Raw genomic sequence first — 20,839 nt, forward strand, 5'->3', positions numbered from 1 at the left:
AAAAAAAAAAAAAGAGTTAAAGGCTAATCTCTGCTACTTAGATGTTTGAGGAGGCTAGCCTGGAATACATGAGAACAAACAAACAAAAAAAGTAAAAAGGGCTCTGGAGATACAGCTCAGTTGTAGAAGGCTTCTCTAAACAGGGGGAAGCTGGAGAGATGTCTCAGCAGTTAAGAGCTCTTGCTGTTCTTGCACAGGACCCGGGTTCAGTTCCCTAAACTCACATGGTGGCTCACACAGCTGCTTCTGGCTGCAGTTACAGGGCATCTCCAAGGCTGTCTTCTGTCCTCCGCAGGCCCACGCTGGGGCACATACATGCATGTAGGTGTAGGCATGCACACATACACATGAGGAAAGGAAAGCATGGGTCAGGGTAGGGGAGAAGGAAGGAAGGGAGGGAGGGAGGGAGGAAGGAAGGAGACAGGATGGCTGACTGGAGAGGAGCTGAGAAACCCTTCGGGATGTGGTTCTCCGGTGAGACGTTGCTGGCTCACCATTATGAAGGATGTGCTCTCATTGTGACATCCACTTGTGGCTGGCCTGTGCGGTCCAGGTCCCTCCTGAGCATCTCTGATGGAGGAACATGCAGCCCCCACCCCCACTCGAAGAGGTGTGTCCCAGCGCCCCACAGCATCACAGCCCCTGAGAGTCTTAGTGCTAAGGAATACAGTCTCAGTCCCACTCCACGCCAGTCTCCTAATAGGAATCCAGGGGTGTCTCATAAACTTTAAGAAGTATACGAAGCCTTTTTGTGCAGCTCACACTTGTCTTTTTCCGTGGCTGGGAGCTCTTCCTGTCTGTGACTTGTGACTAGCTCCGGGCAGTCCCCCGGGCTCTGATAATCACCCTCTCCAGATGTTCCCAGATGGGACTTGTGAAGTGTGTATTTCCTGAATGTGTGTGTGTGTGTGTGTGCGCGCGCGCACGCACAGTAATGACCCCTGTGTGTTCACGTTCGCGCGCACGCGCGGGCGTCCCCTCTAGCCCTGCCAGCAGGGTTCTCCCACATCCACCCATCTCACCATCGTGTGTGCTTTGCATTTTCCCTGGCAGGAGATCGTGGATTGGTTCAATGCTCTCCGGGCAGCCCGCCTGCAATACCTGAAATTGGCCTTTCCTGATCTCCCAGAGTCCGAGGTGAGCTAAACGTGGACTTGACTTCTGCGTGTTCCATTCCCTCCCCTATTCTCTTCTTGTCTCTTGACCCCTAAGACACTCAGAGGCTAGACAAGGTTTACCGCAGCTAAGCCTAGGGAGGCTGGAGAATAACAGCTCTCTGCGGGGTCAAGGGCCTCCGCCTCTGAACAGCTTTCTGAAATTTCCCACTGAAATATGCAGACGAGCCTACCTACTGTATGCACAGTGCTTCTAGCCCATGCTATCTGGACCCTTCCTATATAGTAGTTACTTAGAACTGACAGTTGGGCCGGGCAGTGGTGGCACATGCCTTTAATCCCAGCACTTGGGAGGCAGAGGCAGGCGGACTTCTGAGTTTGAGGCCAGCCTGGTCTACAAAGTGAGTTCCAGGACAGCCAGAGCTATACAGAGAAACCCTGTCTCGAAAAACCAAAAAAAAAAAAATAAAGAACTGACAGTTGGGTTTGATTGCTCCCGTTAAGTGAATCGTGGGCCCTTCCACAGCTGGGCGCTGATGCTTTGTCCTTGGGAGATGTTGGGATCTGCCTGTGGTGGCAAAGGTAACAGTAAGCCGAGCACTTCCTATTGATTGTCCCCAGACATCTGGGACCTACATCTACTTCTTGCAGCCTTGTCTAGGGACAAGAATGACATGGGGCAGAAGACGGTATTTTAAGCCAGGAGCCCTAGGCCCTCACGGTTGCTCTGTTACTGACATACTGTGTGAGCCTTACAGGTACCTTTCTGAACATCTTTCCATATTAGGAAGATGGTGGCTGGTCCCAGGTCACCTTCAGGGTCCCCTCTAAGCTATGAGGTTCTGTGATTGAGGATGTGGGTTTGTTTTGTTTTGATATGGGTTTTGGTGGTGTTGTTTGTGACAGTCTCATTGAGTAGCCCAAGCTGGCCTAGAACTCAATATGCAGACTGGGCTGGGCTGGAACTCACCTAGATCTGCCAACCTCTGCCTCCCAAGTGCTGCAATGAAAGATGCGGGCACATGTGTGTGTACTCATGATGAAGCTCAGCTTTTTTAATGTGGGTACCGTTGTTCAAAGTCAGGTCCTTACACTTGCACGGCAAGCATGCTAGCCATGGGACCATCTTCTTAGCCTGTGATCTCTTAGTCTCATCTGTTAGACCGTGCCTTAGTCAGGGTTTCTATTCCTGCACAAACATCATGACCAAGAAGCAAGTTGGGGAGGAAAGAGTTTATTCAGCTTACATTTCCATACTGCTGTTGATCACCAAAGGATGCAGGACTGGAACTCAAGCAGGTCAGAAAGCAGGAGCTGATGCAGAAGCCATGGAGGGATGTTCTTTACTGGCTTGCTTCCACTGGCTTGCTCATCCTGCTCTCTTATAGAACCAGCCTAGAGATGGCAATACCCACAAGGGGCCTTTCCCCCTTGATCACTAATTAAGAAAATGCCTTACAGCTGGATCTCATGTAGGCATTTCCTCAACTGAAGCTCCTTTCTCTGTGATAACTCCAACTGTGTCAAGTTGACACAAAACTAGCCAGTACAGACCCTCACTGAAAACCTAAATGTTCCTCATGTCCTGGGGTTTACAGGGAGCTGAGTAACTGTGGTGTACCCATTTTGAAGTTCCCTAGGCACAGTTCCAGCAAGGACAGGGGTCAGGCTCAAAGCTGAGGTCATGGTGCTTAGTCAGCACCCAGAGCTGGTTACTGCTGACTCAGTGAAGAGTCCAGGGTGCTGACTGCTGACCCAGGAGAGGGGAAGGCACAAGGGGAGGGCACAAAGGGAGGGCACAAGGCAGGTGCTCAGCCTTATTAGATCTGGCCCAGCTCCCTCTGTTTGGTAACCTGTGTGGAGGAAGCCGTCTTTTGACCAATGTCCCCAATGCTCCCTTGCCTCCATCATCAACCATATTCTACCACACTTGCCTGTCTCTCACTCTTGTCCTTCCTATATCTAGGTGTGGTGCTCAGGCTTAAGAATTTGGTGCTAGAAACCAAAAAAAAAAAAAAAAGGCCGGGCGTGGTGGCGCACGCCTTTAATCCCCTCACTTGGGAGGCAGAGGCAGGTGGATTTCTGAGTTCCAGGCCAGCCTAGTCTACAAAGTGAGTTCCAGGACAGCCAGGGCTACACAGAGAAACCCTGTCTCGAAAAGAAAAAAGAAAGAATTTGGTGCTAGAAACCCAGGAAGTCTTTGTGGAGTTACAATCCTTTCACCTGAAAGGCACACAGGGTGGGGGTGTGGCTCAACAGCAGAGCACTCGCCTCATTTGTGTTAAACCATGGGTTCCATTCCCAGCCTGAGGAAGGAAGGAGGTAGGTTTAGTGGCCTATAATCCCAGCACGTTGGAGGCTGAGGCAGGAGGATTGCTGAAAGTTTGAGGCCAGCCTGAGCCAAATAGTGAGTTCAAAATCCGGCCAGCTTGGGATACACAGGAAAACCAGGTTGGGAGTGGATGGAGGGAGGAGGGAATTGAAGATGTGCACATAGATGATGTGCACATAGACCCGAGTCAGAGCCTGGTGTGCTGCCCAGAAGGTGACATGGTCTCTGAGCTTCAGTGTGCTCATCTGTCACCATGGCCCCCTGCCCCCTGCCAGGCTAATATAGTGAGCCAATGTCTGAAGTGCAGGAAAGAATGCTGAAGGAAAACTCCAGCAGGGTGGCTTCCCTTGTTTCTCTTGGGTCTAGACTAACCCTGTGCCTGTTCAAATTGAGAATATGAAACAGTTGGGGCCTGTTTTCTCCAATCTAAGAGTAAATCCTATAGGCTATATCTGAGGAGCGATGGAGTAGTCTGGTGTAGAGTTTCATTTGGGGCCTCAACTTCCCTCTCTTGCTTCCTGTGGTGACTCCCCACTTTGACCTCAACTTTGCCCCTGCAGCTGCAGGGCCTTGCTATGTCCTTAGGAATCTAGACTGCCATTAGACTGTCACTAGACTTCCATTTGATGCTCATCTCCCCACTACCAGGAAGCATAGGAAGTCACTCTAGTCCCTGGAAGCTTATCTGAGTCTAGGAATGCAGGCTGTAGAGCTGTTGGAGATCACAGTAGGGAATGGACCCCCAGAGACAGAGAGCTTACCAAGGGAACATCTGGTTGAGCCAGAAGGGGTGCTGAGATTCTGGTGGTCTCCTAACACCTTGGCCAGAGTTTTCTCAATGTGTCTACCCTGCTATCATGGCGGGTGTCAGAATCTGTGACCGGGTCTCAGCTGGCACTGGCATGGTGGGGCGTCTAGTCAGAGGCCTCTGCCATCTTTACATTTCGGTACCATGGTGTGATGGTGTACAGAAAGCTGGCCTGCTGCCTGTCAGTCCTGAGTGTGAATCCCACCTCTTCATGCTGTCATGTCAGCCGAATGACATCAGCAAAGCATTCTCCCACATCTCTATGCTTTAGTTTCTTCTTTCTTTTCTCCTCCTCCTCTTCTTTCTGCTTCTTCTTCCTTCCCTTCCCCTTACTCCTCCTCCTCCTTCTCCTCCTCTTCCTCCTCCTCCTCCTTCTTCTTCTTTTCTTTCTTTCTTTCTTTCTTTTTTTTTTTTTTTGAGATAAGGCTTCTCTCTGTAGCCCCAGCTGTCCTGGAACTCACTCTGTAGATCAGGCTGGCCTCAAATTCAGAGATCTGCCTGCCTCTGCCTCCTGAGTGCTGTGGTTAAAGGCATGTGCCACCATACCTGTTGTCAAGTGGCTCTCTTAGCAGTCTTGCCTGATCTATATAATCTGAGATGAATGAAGTACTTAGAGAATAACTGAGCCATGTTGGGAAATCATACTGGGAAACTATTTGTATTATATCCAACACGTACTCCAAATACAACCCATAAGCCATAAACCCTTCCCCATCCCAAACTGCTCTGTGTCTTGGGACCAAGATCGATCTGGAACCTTAAGCTCTGGGTGTAAATAGGGGTCAGCCTCTGTCTCTCCCTCCAGCTCGTGCCTCTCATCACCAGGAACTACCTCAAACAAGGCTTCATGGAGAAGACTGGTCCAAAGGTACATTCTAGTGTTTCCTGTATTACTTAATATGGTTCGATTCTAACCACTGATAAAGGGGAAAATCGAGGGTGGGGGTGGGGCCGGAGGGCGGGCGGGAGAAGGAAGGGAAGAACACCAATGTTTGTGAGCTTCTGTGCTGATGGACTGAGTAGAGACTAGGAGTTGGCTGGTGTGTGACCCAGCATTGATCTGAGGGGTTCTTCCTCTCATGTCCCACCCTGTCATCTTCCCTAGATCCTTCCTCTAACCCCAGGAAAGCTGTGAAGAAAAGGAACCCCCTAGAGAGATGGCTTCTGAGCAGATGCTGTGTTAGGAGTCCACCAGGACAGTGTCGGAGACCTGGGCTAGTCTGAAAAAGCATGACCTTGAACCCTTCCTCCTCACACTCAGCCTGGCTCCCCTGAGCCCACGCCCTCACCAGGTCCTGTGCCCTCTCACTAATATAAGGAGGACAACGAGCTGCCCCTCAAGGGAGGAGCCTGGGCTTTCCTGTCAACCAGACGGAGGTTGTACAGACCCAGATTCTTAGGAGGCTAAGGTAGAAGGATTGCAACTTTGCAGCTAGCCTGACTAAGTCAAAGTCAGTCTGCACAGTGAAGTGAGCCCCCCACACCTATCTCAAACTGGAAATTTAATAAGGTGAGGTACGGTGTGATGGTATAGCTCAAGCCAGAGGGCTTGCCTCGAATGCATAAGGCCAGGGGTTCAATGCCAAAACACAATTATATAATGTGTTACAGGGTAGGTGGTAAGAGAACCCTGAAAGGTGTTGGAGGACAGTGTGGGAAAAAGCCTCAGGAGCCTGGGGATGGTGGCAGCACATCTTTTATCCCAGCACTCGGGAGGCAGAGGCAGGTGGATCTCTGTGAGTTCGAGGCCAGCCTGGTCTACAGAGCAAGTTTCCAGGACAGTCAGGGCTACACAGAGAAACTCTGTCTCAAAAAAAGGAAGGAAGGAAGGAAGGAAGGAAGGAAGGAAAAAAAGAAAGAAAGAAAAGAAAGAAAGAAAGAAAGAAAGAAAGAAAGAAAGAAAGAAAGAAAGAAAGAAAGAAAGAAAGAAAGAAAGAAAGCTCAGAAGTTGGAAACTGGTCAAGTGATGGTGATAGTCTTCTTTCCTCAGAAGCCAGGAACAGTCCCTGGTTTTTGCCTCAGGTCTTTTCCTTCCCTGAGCCAAGGGCAGCACTTTCAACTTTGTAAACAGGAGCCACTTCTGACTTCACTTCTGACTTCTTTCTTCTGAGGCTTATTTATCACAGCCCAAGAAAGAGGGAGGTACCCCTTTCTCTCCTAGGCAGCAAAGCTAACAGGGAGGGAGGGAGGGAGGGAGGGAGAGAGAGAGGGGCTGGACTGAAGCCTTCTGAATCTGAGCAGGTGCTGGCTCCTGGTAGTGTTACCCCTTTCATTCCAGCACGCCAGAAGTAGAAGCTGAGGGACCCTGTCCAGCCTAGCCAGGACTCCACAGTGAGACCTGCTTCAAACCAAACAAGCAAACAAACAAACAAAACACACAACCCAGAGTCTGACCAGGTGCCCAGACCTGTGGACCCTAGAACAAGTTCGGCTGGACTTCTGTCTCTGTCCAGCCATTACAGGGCCATTTTCTGGGGAGGGTACGCATTCCCAGGAACTGGCCCCGGGGAAAAGCTCTAGTGTGTGTCTGACTGCAGTAGCCAGGCTGGAGCACCAGTGTGATAACCTCTCTCTCTGAACTGGCCCAGACCCCTGTGCCTGACTTTGTCACATCTCCTAAGAGGTTCCTTCTTTTGCAGCATAGAGAACCCTTCAAGAAAAGATGGTTTGCCTTGGATCCGCAGGAGCGGAGGCTGCTCTATTATAAGAACCCCCTGGTAAGAGTCATTTCTGATCTCTCCTTAGCGCGTTCCCAGTCAGGCGGGCTAATGCCGACCTCAGAATATACCACCTCCCAGAATCCTAGGGCAGCAGAACCCAGAACAGGAAACCCGAACTCCTGTTTCTCACTCAGCTCCATTCAGAATGCTGCTGTTAGTTGTGCTTTAAGTGAGGTGTTACCACTCCCTTGTAACCAGGAGGTCTGGAGTGGAGTGGCTAGGACTATAGACTCGGGGACAGTCCAGTTTGGTGGGACCCTGAGCTCTGTTCAGTTTCAGCCCTGCTGTTGTAGAGCCATACCTTAGGATGGGTATGCACTTAGCTCTCCAATGCTGCATTTCCTTTCTGCGAAAATATTGGCTTAGCGTGAATGCCTTGCTCAGAAGTGGCCATGACCAGTATAAAAGTTGCTAACATGTAAAGTGCTTGACCTGGGCCCAGGGGCACCAGCCTGTCACCCCAGCTACTGGGGAGGCTGAAGCAGTTGGATTGCAAATTCAAAGACCTCCTGAACTTCAGAATAAGTTCAAGGCTAACGTGGGTAATTTAGTGAGACCTTATGTCAAAATGAGAGAGAGAGAGAGAGAGAGAGAGAGAGAGAGAGAGAGCTCTAGCCTCTGCTGAATGCTTGCCTAGCGTGCTTAGACTCTAGGCACAATCCATCTTCAGGGACCAAAGCAAAGCAAAAAACTGCCTTTGAGTTCCCCATGCCTGATGTAGTCTCTGTATGTTAGTATTTTCAGCAGATTTGTGAGGTTTTAACAGTTCAAATCAAAGTCAAATCTGGCAACGACATACACACCTCTTTACCAAACTTGACCTTGGGACGGGCCCGGCTGCAAGGGCTCTCCTGCCCCAAGGCAGCCTCTGATGACTCTATGCCTTCCATTTTCAGGATGCTTTTGAGCAGGGCCAGGTTTTTCTGGGAAGCAATGAGCAGGGATATGAAGTAGGGGAAGATCTGCCCAAGGGCATCCGAGGGAACCGCTGGAAGGCTGGACTTACCGTCATCACTCCGGAGCGGAAATTCATCTTCACCTGCCCCACTGAAAAGGAACAGCGAGAATGGCTGGAGAGTCTGCGGGGCGTCTTGTCCAGTCCCTTGTCGCCCCTCCACCTCCTCAGTGAGAAGTGGGGGATGGGTGGGGGTTCTTTTGGGTGAGGGCAGAAAAGGGCTCCTTCACTGAGGTCCCAGGGGGGCCTGACTCAGCTTTTTTTTTTTTTTTTTGGTCTCCCCCCCTTCCCCCCCTAAAAAAAAAAAACCTCCCCTTTTTTTTTTTTTTTTTTTTTTTGCCAAAATGTCCCTTTTCCACCAAGTTCCTCTATGCAGCCATCCTCCTGAACTTCAGGAGGAGTCTGGCCCTAGCAGAACTGTAGAGGCTGGTTCTACCCTCTGGGCAGATTCCCTCACACCCTTGTCCTTTTTCTCACAAGAAAACACTGTCCTGGGATCCTTAGCAGAGGTCACCCTGCCGGCCCGGAACCCACAGGGATTCTGGATTCCTCCCCACCCAGAGGGAAGGCTATTTTTAGTGTTCTCTTTTTCCTCAGCCCTCTCTGTCTCCCTCCTCTTCACCCCAGATGTGTCTGTCACAAGGAGACTGTTCCCATCTGTTGACAACCCTATGAAATGCTGAGTTAGGGAGGAAGCTGTGGCCCAGGGCCGAGGAGCTTCTAAGGCACAAAGGGAAAACTCTGTATTTGGAAGAGTACACACGGAACAGGTGACCCCAACAGCCCTCAGGGGTGGGGTGGGGAGCCCTGGTGCCTCCCTAGACTCACCAGTATGGCTACAACTGCCTCAGCCTGGTGTGGTAACTAGCCCAGGCCTTTAATCTCAGTGTTGGTAGAACTCTGTGTGTTCAAAGCCAGCCTAGTATACATAGTGAGTTCCAGGACAGCGGGAGCTACATAACAAGACTGTTTCTAAAACCTAAAACACAAACAAAACAAACAAACAAAAACCTAACCCACAACTGTCTTTACCATCCAGCTCCCAAGCCCAAGGACACAGAAGGCAATTGACTGAGCAGCCTGACAGCGGCTCTCTGCTCTCTGCGGGGCTGAATCCCTGAGTCTCTGCTGCTCCTTTCCTCTCTTTCTCCTTTGTCTGGTTTCTTTCTTTTTTTTTTTTTTTTTTTTTTTCTTCTCTCATTTAAAGTTTCAGTGTTGTCCTGGCTCCCTCTGTCAGGACACACATGTCCCCTCCATGTTTCGATCCCCCGGCGGGACATGCACCAGCATGGCTGCTTTTCCCAGCCCCCCTTTTTCCCTTGCAGCCGCATCAGCAGAGACTGGCTGTGGCCTAAGGTGACCCATCTCGGAGGCTCTGGCTGGCTACTGAAGTCCTGGAGAAGTGTTCACCTCAGCCCTCGTTGAGAAGGAAGCCCGAGGCCAGCAGCTGCCCCGCCAGTGAACTCCATCAAGACTCAGGGTGTGGTTGATCCCACAGGTTGATCCTCCCTGTGCTCCTTCCAGCAAACACTCCTCAGTCCTGAGGAGCTGGTATGGAGAAGAATTGAGCTCTCCAAGCTTAGAAGTCCTGAAGGGTTCCTCATCACTGCACAGAGAGCTGGCCATGGTGATGCATGCCAGGCAAGACGAGGGTGCCATGAGCCCAGTGACAACCTGGTCTACACTGGGGGTTCAGTCCAGCCTGAGTTACATAGCAAGACCTTGTCTCAAAAACAAACAAACAAACCAAAAACCAGAAAAAACAGCACTCGGGAGGCAGAGACTGGCAGATCCGGGACAGTCACAGCCAGAGCAGGTTACACTGAGAAACCCTGTCTAGAAAAACTAAAACAGAAACAAAAGCAAGCAAGCAAACAACAACAAAAGCTACAGATAGGGGTGGATGTTGCAATTAAAAAAAAAAAAAAGTGCTCACAGGATCCAGACAGAAAAATTTTAAAGTTTAATCTAAACTTAACTGTGAAGAAATCCTCAGACATTCATTTATTACTTACATGTTGCTATACAGCCAGCCTGGATTCTTCAAATGACATGATTATACAAGATAAAATGGGCCAGGCATGGTGGTACACACCTTTAGGTCTGTGCACTCAGCAGGCAAAAGCAGGTTCATCTCTTTGAGTTTAAGGCCAGCCTGATCTACATAGTTGCGTTCCAAGACAACCAGAGCTACATATAGGGAATGTGTTTCAAACAAACAAACAAACAAACAACAAAAAATGAGAGGGGATGACATATACAGACAGACCAAAGCCAGGGGTGGTACTACCTATAATTTTAGCATTAGGGAAGTAGAGGCAGGAAGATAAGAGGTATTATTATACACAGAGAGTGAAAGGCTAACCTGGGCTACATGAAACCCTCATTCAAAGAAGAAGAAAAAACAAAGCCTGTACCAAGTCATGGCAACAAATGCAGTTTGGGATTCTTGTTTGGAACCTGGATTTTAAAAAGAGAGAAACCTTAATGTTGGGTGGCATTGGTGGTGCACGCATTTAATCCCAGTACTTGGGAAGTAGAGGCAGGCTAATCTTTGTGAGTTCAAGGCCAGCCTGGTCTACAAAGTGAGTTCCAGGACAGCCAGGGTTACACAGAAACTCTGTTTCAAAAAGATGGGAGAAGGACTGGAGAGATGACTCAAAGATTGAGAGTCCTGGCTGTTCTTCCAGAGGTCCTGAGTTCAATTCCCACATGGTGGCTCACAACCATCTGTAATGGGATCTGGTGCCCTCTTCTGGCTTTCAGGCATATATGCAGGCAGAACACTACATAATAAATAAATAAATCTTTTTTTAAAAAAAAAAAAAATGGGAGAAAGATGGAGAGAAACCTTGGAGCTGGGTAAATGACTCAATAGTTAAGAGCACTGGCTTCTCTTGCAGAGGACCTGTCACCCATATGACAGCTTACAACTGTTTTTAACTCTAGTTCCAGGGGATCAGACACTCTCACAACAATACAAAAAAATAAAATTTTAAAAAGAAGCCACTGTAAAGGACATAATTGGGTTTTGGAGAAATTAGGATCTGGATATATATTAGATGACAATATTGTAAAATTGTAACAATCATGATGTGTTTGTATAGAATGTTCCTGTTCTTCAGGACACATACTGAAGTAAAATGTAGTGATGTCTATGGCCAATTTTTAAATGGTTCAATTGAAAAAAATCAGTATATGTATATATGTACATGAATAGAATGCATGTGTGTGCATTTTTGTATCTATATCTAGAGAGCATACCACTGATGAGTCTAGATGGAATGTAAATGGACATTTATTTTCCTATTTGTGAACATTTTATATAGATTTGAGTTTTCATATTAAAACATTGATAAAAACACCCAGGCTTCACTCTTCAAAGTCAATGGTTTTCCTTTGAGAATCCAATATCAGCAGAGCCAGGCACGGAGGGTACATCTGTAGATCCAAGCACTCAGGGGGTTCAGGCAGGACCATTTGAGCCAAAGAGTCTAAGAACACCAACCTGGTGAGACATTGTTTCAAAGTTCATGGGAGGGATTGGAAGTGTGGCCTTCAGTGGTAGCCTGTGTACTTGGTTTTTGCAGGGAACAATGCTGACCAAAGGAGGTACTAGGATAAAAGTATATACCGAACCAGAACAGATACAAAAAAGATTAAATAAGGGCTGGAGAGATGGCTTAGCGGTTAAGAGCACCGATTGCTCTTCCAAAGATCCTGAGTTCAAATCCCAGCAACCACATGGTGCCTCACAACCATCTGTAACAAGTTCTGACTCCCTCTTCTGGAGTGTCTGAAGACAGCTACAGTGTACTTACATATAATAAATAAATAAATCTTTTTTTTTAAAAAAAAAAAGATTAAGCCGGCAGTGGTGGCACACACCTTTAATCCCAGCACTTGGGAGGCAGACACAGGCGGATTTCTGAGTTTAAGGCCAGCCTGGTCTACAAAGTGAGTTCCAGGACATCCAGGGCTACACAGGGTCTCAAAAAACCGAAACCAAAAAAAAAAAAAAAAAAAAAAAGATTAAAATGTTGCAAGAGAGAGCCGCCTGGAGGTGGTGGCACATGCCTTTAATTCCAGCACTCCGGAGGCAGAGGCTGGCTGATCTCTGTGTATTTGAGGTCAGCCTGGTCTACAGGGCTACTTCTAGGACAGCCAGGCTTACACAGAGATGGAGAATTCTCAGAGAGAACAACTATGCTGCCCAAGGAAAGGAAGTTTCTCCATTACAAGGGGACTTACTTGATTGCATCTTCTGTGCTGTGCTGGTTGCACAGGCTTCATATCTGGGTAGATAGATGAGCATCTCTTTATCTTGTTAACCAGAACATTTCCCAGCACCTGTTGACCTTGAGGCTGCTCATTCATGGGTCATTAGGAGGTAAACTCTAGAAGCTTACAAATCATTGGAGCCAGGCTCCAGTCAGGATCGGATGTGTGTAAAGTGTAGGAATTGCTCCTTTTAATTTTAGGTTTATTTTGTTTTTATGCTTAGTATACTTGAATCATTAGCCCTTAAAGGCACAGAATAATAATTATTTTAATTTTTTTTCTCCAAGAGGGCTGGGATAACAGCTCAGTGTTTCAGGGCTCTTGTTGCTCTTACAGAGGACTCTGATTCCCAGCAACCACACGGTGGCTCACAACCATCTGTCATGGGATCTGACGCCCTCTTCTGGGGTGTCTGAAGACAGCGACAGCTACAGTGTACTCATATACAAAAAACAAATAAATAATTCTTTGAGAGAGAGAGAGAGAGAGAGAGAGAGAGAGAGAGAGAGAGAGAGAGATTCTCCAAACTGTGTAGAGGTTAGTCAAAGGATCAAAGGGAAGAGGTAAAGGAAATAATTCAAGCTGAGGAAAGAAAATTCTCGAACGCCTCAAGCTAGGAAAGAAGACCTAAAATGAATTTCATATGGCTGAAATGTTAAAGAGCAACAGATAGCCAAGGTTCTTGTTCGGTGGTTCGCTGTTTCTTCTCCTTTCAGTGAAATGAAGAGATGTGTATTAGTTAGGGTTTTACTGCTGTGAACAGACACCATGACCAAGGCAAGTCTTATAAAAACAACATTTAATTGGGGCTGGCTTACAGGTTCAGAGAGAGGTTCAGTCCATTATCATCAAGGCAGGAGCATGGCAGTATCCAGGAAGGCATGGTGTAGGAGGAGCTGAGAGTTCTACATCTTTATCCAAAGGCTGCTACTGGAAGACTGACTTCCAGGCAACTGGGGTGAGAGTCTTAAGCCCACACCCACAGTGACACACCTACTCCAACCAGGCCACACCTCCAGATGGTGCCACTCCCTGGTCTAAGAATATACAAACCATTACAAGATGTAATCGTTTTCTTCTCTCTTCAGCAGAGTGAGGTGGTTTTTAAGAGATTCCATATAACATACATGTGCGTGCGCACACACACACACACACACTCACTCATGTTTTTTAAATGACAGTGCCTCATGTAGCCCAGGAGGACTTGTTCGTTCGTTCTTTCTTTCTTTCTTTCTTTCTTTCTTTCTTTCTTTCTTTCTTTCCTTCCTTCCTTCCTTCCTTCCTTCCTTTCTTCCCTCCTTTTTTTTTCTTTTTCTTTTTTCTTTCTTTCTTTCTTTTTTTTTTAAATTTTTAGTCATGGTCTCTTAATGTAGCTCTGAGTGTTCCGGAACACACTCTGTAGATCAGGCTGGCCTCAAACTTCATAGAGATCTGTCTGTCTGCCTCCTGAGTGCTGTGCTTGCAGACTTTTGCCTTCATGCCTGGTGAGAGTCTCTGAATTTACAAAACTTTGTTTTGAATTCCCAAAGAAGCAGCACTACCAATTCTGGATGTGTCTCTCCAGAGTGAAGCTCTCTGGGGAGGTGGATCTTCTCTAGCTTCTAAAGTTCTTTGGACACGACTGCTGAGGTACCTGCTAGAGCACTGATTCTCAATGAGTGGGTCACGACCCCTTTGGCAAACTCCAATATTCACATAACTATTCGTAACTAGCAAAATTACAATTGTGAAGTAGCGACAAAAATATTTTTTAAAGATTTATTTATTTGTTTATATATATATGAATACACTGTAGCTGTCTTCAGACACACCAGATCCCATTACAGATGGTTGTGAGCCACCATGTGGTTGCTGGGAACTGAACTCAGGACCTCTAGAAGAGTAGTTGGTGCTCTTTAAAAAAAAAAAAAAAAAGATTTATTTATTATTATATGTTAGTACACTGTAGCTATCTTCAGACACACCAGAAGAGTGCATCAGATCCCATTACAGATGGTTGTGACCCCCCAACCATAAAATTATTTTTATCGCTACTTCATAACTGTAATTTTGCTACTCTGATGATTCTAAAATGAGTTCCTGAAGCGGACCCTCTCCATAGCTTAAGTTGTTGGGGTTGCATGTTTATGGCTAGGCGAGCAGGACCCAAACTACTAGGGAGAGATGATTTTCCAGGCCAAAATCCAGGCAGGTAGCCAGCAATGTCGGGCACTTTTAGAGGCTGGGGGAGAATAAGCAGCTGGGCGGGGCGAGCTGATGGGAGGGGCGGGGCGAGCTGATGGACAAGGCGAAGTGTTGCCGGGAAAGTTAGTAGGTCAAGGCGGAACCTAACGGTGCTTCCTGGCTGTCGCCTAACTATGGCGTCCGCTTCTTCTGGCACTGCAGTCCCCGTGTGGCTGAGCGAGGACGACCTGAGCTGCATTATCTGCCAGGGGCTGCTAAACAGCCCCACCACGCTGCCCTGTGGCCACAACTTCTGTCTCCGGTGCCTCAATGGCCTGTGGGTCTCGAAGCGCGCGGGCGTGGATGACTGCCCTTGGGCTTGTCCCATGTGTCGGAAGGGTCCCTCGACGAAGCCCATGCTTCACAAGAACCCACTGCTGCAAGACCTGGTGGAGAAGTACTGCCAAGCGGTGCGGGAGGTCGAGGCTGGCCCCGAGCCCGAACCCGCCCCCGCGCCGCGTTCTCTGTGTCGACCCACTCCGCCCCAGGTAGGAAGCCTGCACCGGACTTCCCGATCTCTTTTTCTGCCACATAATTTGCTCAGTCTAATCTGTTTTCTGGAGAACCTTTAAAAAGTTCAAAGCTGTATAAAGAATTAGAAAAGCCCAACGTGGTGGCCCCATGCCTGCAATCCCAGGTTTTGGGAGGCTAAAACAGCGGCTTGTCCCACAGGGCCAGCGTTACATAGTAAGATCCCATCACAAACAGTAGTTAAAATCCAAGTCCCGTCGACCCGAGGTGTAGTGCACGCTTGTATAGTTTTAGTTTTTCCCAGCCTTCTGTGATGTCTGGAAATTCTTAGTGTGGTAGAATGTATGTGCCACAAAAATTGCCATTTTGCCCCTTTAATTCAATTGGCCGATTTGTATGTTTATTGAGGCAGGGTCTAACTAACTAGACTAGACTAGGATGGCATTGAACCTGGAATGACTCCCTCGGCTTTCCAAGTCTGGGATTACAGGTGTGGGCCACTTGAACTCAGAACTTTGCCTGCTTCTGCTTTTCAAGAGCTGGGATCAAACACATGTGCCACTACGACTGGCCATCTGAACAATTTTTTAGTGTACAGTTCTATGGCGCCTGTCATGTTTCCAATACTGTGCATCTGTCACAGCTGTTGCTGAGGTAATTTCATCACCTTAAAAAAGACCTCTGTAGCCGGGCGTGGTGGCGCACGCCTTTTATCCCAGCGCTCGGGAGGCAGAGGCAGGCGGATTTCTGAGTTCGAGGCCAACCTGGTCTACAGAGTGAGTTTCAGGACAGCCAGGGCTATACAGAGAAACCCTGTCTCGAAAACCCAAAAAAACAACAACAACAACAACAACAAAAGACCTCTGTACCCACCCACTCAATACGCAGTAACACCCGATTCCTCTCCCTCCAGCCTCTCAGTACCTCATCTCTCACGAACTTTATGTCTTTTGAGTTTCCCTGTCGTATAAGGTCGGAAAGCGCCGCACTGAGATCACCACTCGCATGCAATAGCAAGAGGGTTTTTGTTTGAAGAAAGCAAGAACCCTGCATGCGGGGGTCAGCCACTTATAAAAACAGCGACCCCAGACCACGGTGCACAAGGCATTCATGGGAAACGAGAGGAATTTTATCAAAGATTAGGTAATCTAAAACTTCATTGGTGGGTGCTGGGGAAGTTACATGGGTTGGTTTCTGATTGGCTGCTCTGTTAGTTTTACTATATACTTGGAGAGGCCTTGAGGAAATCCCAGGAGCTGACTCAGCTCAGAGTTTCCGGAGCCATCAATTATTAACAGCCCATTGTTCCAGTCAGCTTCCCTGAGAAACTGAAACTTTTCTATTTCCAAGGTATTTATTTATTTATTTATTATTTATTTATTTTTAGGGGACCTCTCATTCTACATGTTTCATGTAAATGGGCCCCTTTGTGTAACTACTTTCAGTTTCATATTTTCAGGGCTGATTGACGTTGCATGTATCAGATCATCATTGCTTTGTGTGGCTGTTATATCATCTCTGTGGATATATATCACTTTCCAATCAATTTATCTAGTTATGAACATTTGAATCCTTCCCACCTTTTGGCTAGTATGACTACTGATACAATGTACATTATCTTACAACTGTAGTAGTATGTAAAAGTATGTTTTGGCTCAGTGGTTAAGAGCACTGGCTGCTCAAGTCCCAGCACCCATATTGGCAGCTCACAACTGTCTGTAACTCTTTTTTTTTTTTTTTTAATAAAGATTTATTTATTTATTATATGTGAGTACACTGTAGCTGTCTTCAGACACTCTGGAAGAAGGCGTTAGATCTTGTTACGGATGGTTGTGAGCCACCATGTGGTTGCTGGGATTTGAACTCAGGACCTTCGGAAGAACAGTCAGTGCTCTTAACCACTGAGCCATCTCACCAGCCCTGTCTGTAACTCTTGTTCCAGGGGATCCAACACCCTTACATAGACATACATGTAGTCAAAACACCAATGTACATAAAATAAAAATAAATAAATATTTTTTTAAAATTATGTTTTATTCCCCTGATGTAATTGTTGTCTTCAAGGCTTACTGCCTCTGTCTGCTAACCTAAGCATAGTCTTGGAAACTTCTAGCCTCTGTACGATTTAATCTAGGCCTAGAGTGTTTTCAGCCTCTGAGATTTACTGCTGGATAAGTTCACTCATTCTAGTTCTTTCTGAGTTCTTGCTAGCTGGTTCAACTCAGCTGTCCTGGCTCAAACTCCTCTCCAAGCTGACTGATTCAAACTGACTTCTCTCAGCTTCTGACTGAATTGCTCTGCTTGGTCTCAAACTAACTCTAGCAATCTGTCCTAATCTTCTGGCTCCTTCTCATTCTCTTGCTCATTCTGTCTTTACCTGTGTCTAGCTTGTTCTCTCTTCAGCCTGTCTCTGTAAAGCTCTCCCTTTCCTAAGTTTGACTCTTTCCTGTCCCTTCTCGTGAGAGTTGAGCATATCCTATTCTGTCTAATATTTCTTTGATTCCTCACTTTGTCTCTCCCTCAGTTAGACATCCCTTTCAAACATGGGTGCTTCCTTCTACAAACTAACTTTACCTTCATTGTTTGGGATTAAAGGAGAGTACTAAGGGCATGTCTGTATTTCATCCGGAGGAATTAAAGGTATGTGCCAAGAGCATCTCTTTATTCCATCCAGAGTAGCCATGTTCCTGGATTAAAAACCCTTTACAGTTCTTGTTTTCAGTTTCACTCTTTGAGGAATGCATTACCCCCAGCCTTCTCACTTATTGTCTATATCTATATCTATATCTATATCTATATCTATATCTATATCTATATCTATATCTATATCTATATCTATACTGTTAGGATAAGACTCTTAAGTTCAAGCAAGGCCTGGTAGTGTTAGTGTCCGTGAATTGCTGAAGAATGATACCCCAGACTCAAGTAGTATGCAAAAGTATAGAGCATCGGGGCTGGTGAGATAGCTCAGCAGGTAAGAGCACCCAACTGCTCTTCCAAAGGTCCTAAGTTCAAATCCCAGCAAACAGATGGTGGCTCACAACTATCCGTAATGAGATCTGACTCCATCTTCTGGAGTGTCTGAAGATAGCTACAGTGTACTTACTTACATATAATAAATAAATAAATCTTTAAAAATTTTTTAAAAAAAGTATAGAGCATTTATTGAAAAATATTCCTGCATGCAGGGGCCCAATTCCATTGGGAAGGAAGGACCCTGACTGAATTTTCAGATTCAGTTTCAAAGCCAAAAGGAACATTAGCGCGGGGAAGATGATCTGTAACTTGATTGGTGGGTTCTAACACCAGGGGGTATCTGGGTGATGCTATGATTGGTTAGGGTCTTGCTTCAAGCATACTTGTCTAACTATTCTTGCTTCATGCCAAAAAGGGGTAGCTCTAGACCTCTTGATCACAAACTTGGCTAACTGTCCTTTTGCAAGCTGGGTAAGGGTCCCTTTTTCCTAAGCCTGCAGTGTTCCAGTAACTGACTTGCTCAGTTCTGGGAAGTAGAAACTCAGGCCTGGTTTCCTGAGGTTTGCAGCCTGTCATGGAGTCAGCCTGGCTCGGGCCTATTCACCCCTTTTCTTTCTTTTTTTTTTTTTTAAGGATTTATTTATTTGTTTGTTTGTTTATTATATGTGTGTATACTGTAGCTGTCTTCAGACACTCCAGAAGAGAGCATCAGATTTTTGTTACAGATGGTTGTGAGCCACCATGTGGTTGCTGGGATTTGAACTCAGGACCTTTGGAAGAGCAGTCGGTGCTCTTAACCGCTAAGCCATCTCACCCGCCCTATTCACCCCTTTTCATTAGCATATCATCACATTTCTTTAATCACAGCACTCTGAAGCAGAGGCAGGCAAACCTCAGTGAGTTCCAGGCCAGCCTGGTCTACATAGTGAGTTCCAAGACAGTCAGGACTTTGTAGAGAGGCCCTGTCTCAAAAACAAAGCAAAACAACAAAAGAATCTAACTTCATGCCAGGCGTGGTGGCGCATGCCTTTAATCCCAGCACTTGGGAGGCAGAGGCAGGCAGATTTCTGAGTTCGAGGCCAGCCTGGTCTACAGAGTGAGTTTCAGGACAGCCAGGGCTACCCAGAGAAACCCTGTCTCGAAAAACCTAAAAACAAACAAACAAACAAACAAACAAAAGGATCTAACTTCATTTGTTCATATTATTTTCCTGATAGAATTTGTTGAAAGGACCCCCTTGCCCCTTTGAGTAGTATTTGCGTCTACTGGTGGAGTGCTGGGATTAAAGGCAGCAGCATCACTGTAGCCAGCCGTTTTCCCACTGCTCTACCTGTCTGCTTCCACGCTACTACCTTGATATTTAAAGCTCCTTTTATTGAGGGAGCTATACTCTGGGATCCAAGTTTTTGGGAACCAGAAGCCCAATTTTGCTCTTTTAAAGGTGACAGTACAGAAAAGCACCACAAACGTTATCCAGGAACTGACTGAAATGGTGAGAAAGCTTGTAGATGATGTCAAGAGCCTTCAAACGCAAAGACCCAGCTTGGGATCTGGACTGGACAATGCACAAGGCATCCCGCCCACGGTAGGTTCAGGAGGGAAGGAGGGGCTGGGGTGAAAGACGGCTTCCAGCTAGAGCTGTATGGGAGATGAGTGCACTGGGTCTCACGCTCTACCATTCTCTTCACTGCCAAATATGGCTGACTGGGAATGTGGTGTGCTGGATATGAGTTAATGGAAGCTTCGAGTAGGCTGGCATCCATCCTTCCCACTCTACCTAACTTACTCTCTCTAAAGCCACCAACGATCTCCAGGTAAAGCCCACTGATTTGAAAGTCCTCATCTAGCCGGGCGTGGTGGCGCACGCCTTTAATCCCAGCACTTGGGAGGCAGAGGCAGGCAGATTTGAGTTCGAGGCCAGCCTGGTCTACAGAGTGAGTTCCAGGACAGCCAAGGCTATACAGAGAAACCCTGTCTCGAAAAACCAAAAAAAAAAAAAAGAAGCAAAAAGAAAAGAAAGAAAGTCCTCATCTTCAGAGTCCCTTAAAAACATCTTAAAGATGTATTTATCTTAGGCTGGAGAGATGGCTCATAGGTTAAGAGCACTGACTGCTCTTCTGAAGGTCCTGAGTTCAAATCCCAGCACCCACATGGTGGCTCACAACCATCTGTAATGAGATCTGACACCCTTTTCTGGTGTGTCTGAAGACAGCTACAGTGTACTTACATATAATAAATAAATAAATCTTTAAAAAATGTATTTATCTTATTTTATGGTTTTGGGTATTTTGCCTGCTTTTTATGTATGTGCCCCATGCACATGCCTGATGTATAGGGTCAGAAGAAAGAGGATGTTGGATCCCTTAGAATCAAAGCTATAGATGGGTGTGAGCCATCATGTGGGTACTGGGACTTGAACTCAGGTCCTCTGCAAGAGGGACAGATGCTCTTCACTGCCAAGCTAACTCTCCAGCCTCATTCAGTGACCTTTTAAAAAGTACTTTATTATTGTATGGAGGGAAGTTTGTGTGTGGAGGGGTGTATGTGTGTTGAGAGGGTGTGTGTGCAAGGTAGGGTGTGTGGAGGTCAGAGCACAGCTATCAGGAGTCCATTCTCTTTGTCCATTGTAGGTTCCAGGAATCTATCTCAGGTCGTCAGACTTGTGCAACAAGCACTTTTTGCTAGTTGAGCAACCTTGATAACACCCTCCTTTCGTTTTGAGATGGAGTTTTGTTGTGTTGTCCAGTCTAGCCTTCAACATGAATTCATACCAGCCTCCCGACTACTCCTGAGTCCCACTGTGCCCTCCAGGTTGCCTTATTTGCTTTTTACGTGGCTGGATCTCTATCTTAGGCCGGCCTTGAATTCAGTATGTAATTCAACCTGCCCTTGAACTCCTGTCCCTCCTTTCTTGTTACTCTGTAGGCATAAATTTTTTCGCAACCTACTTTTTTTTTT

At 46.7% G+C, this 20,839-nt stretch overlaps 2 protein-coding genes and 1 long non-coding RNA gene across 4 annotated transcripts in view; 2 read left to right on the forward strand and 1 right to left on the reverse strand.

The window, feature by feature from the left end:
• Positions 1-8,450, reverse strand: part of LOC110332050 — a 19,456-nt gene extending 11,006 nt beyond the window's left edge. Inside the window, exons 1-2 of the long non-coding RNA XR_002381027.1 lie at positions 7,982-8,450; positions 7,779-7,898 (exon numbers count right to left, since the gene is read on the reverse strand). This is a non-coding gene — a long non-coding RNA (uncharacterized LOC110332050). The remainder of the gene's footprint in view (positions 1-7,778; positions 7,899-7,981) is intronic.
• Adap2 (ArfGAP with dual PH domains 2) overlaps positions 1-9,822 on the forward strand; it is a 25,874-nt gene extending 16,052 nt beyond the window's left edge. Inside the window, exons 7-11 of one of the 2 annotated variants that reach the window (XM_021213000.2) lie at positions 1,054-1,137; positions 5,061-5,123; positions 6,895-6,972; positions 7,872-8,100; positions 9,256-9,686. In XM_021213000.2, coding sequence (XP_021068659.1) covers positions 1,054-1,137; positions 5,061-5,123; positions 6,895-6,972; positions 7,872-8,100; positions 9,256-9,290 — 489 coding nt within the window. In that variant the 3' untranslated portion in view covers positions 9,291-9,686. Of the gene's footprint in view, positions 1-1,053; positions 1,138-5,060; positions 5,124-6,894; positions 6,973-7,871; positions 8,101-9,255 lie in introns of both variants that reach the window. The other variant, XM_029546513.1, reaches the window with a different exon arrangement.
• A 4,700-nt stretch (positions 9,823-14,522) lies between these two features.
• Rnf135 (ring finger protein 135) overlaps positions 14,523-20,839 on the forward strand; it is an 18,514-nt gene continuing 12,197 nt past the window's right edge. The window contains exons 1-2 of the mRNA XM_021213436.2: positions 14,523-14,922; positions 19,323-19,466. Coding sequence (XP_021069095.1) covers positions 14,569-14,922; positions 19,323-19,466 — 498 coding nt within the window. The 5' untranslated portion in view covers positions 14,523-14,568. The remainder of the gene's footprint in view (positions 14,923-19,322; positions 19,467-20,839) is intronic.

The sequence above is a fragment of the Mus pahari genome, chromosome 14 (genome assembly GCF_900095145.1).
Source record: "Mus pahari chromosome 14, PAHARI_EIJ_v1.1, whole genome shotgun sequence".
Classification (NCBI taxonomy): domain Eukaryota; kingdom Metazoa; phylum Chordata; class Mammalia; order Rodentia; family Muridae; genus Mus; species Mus pahari.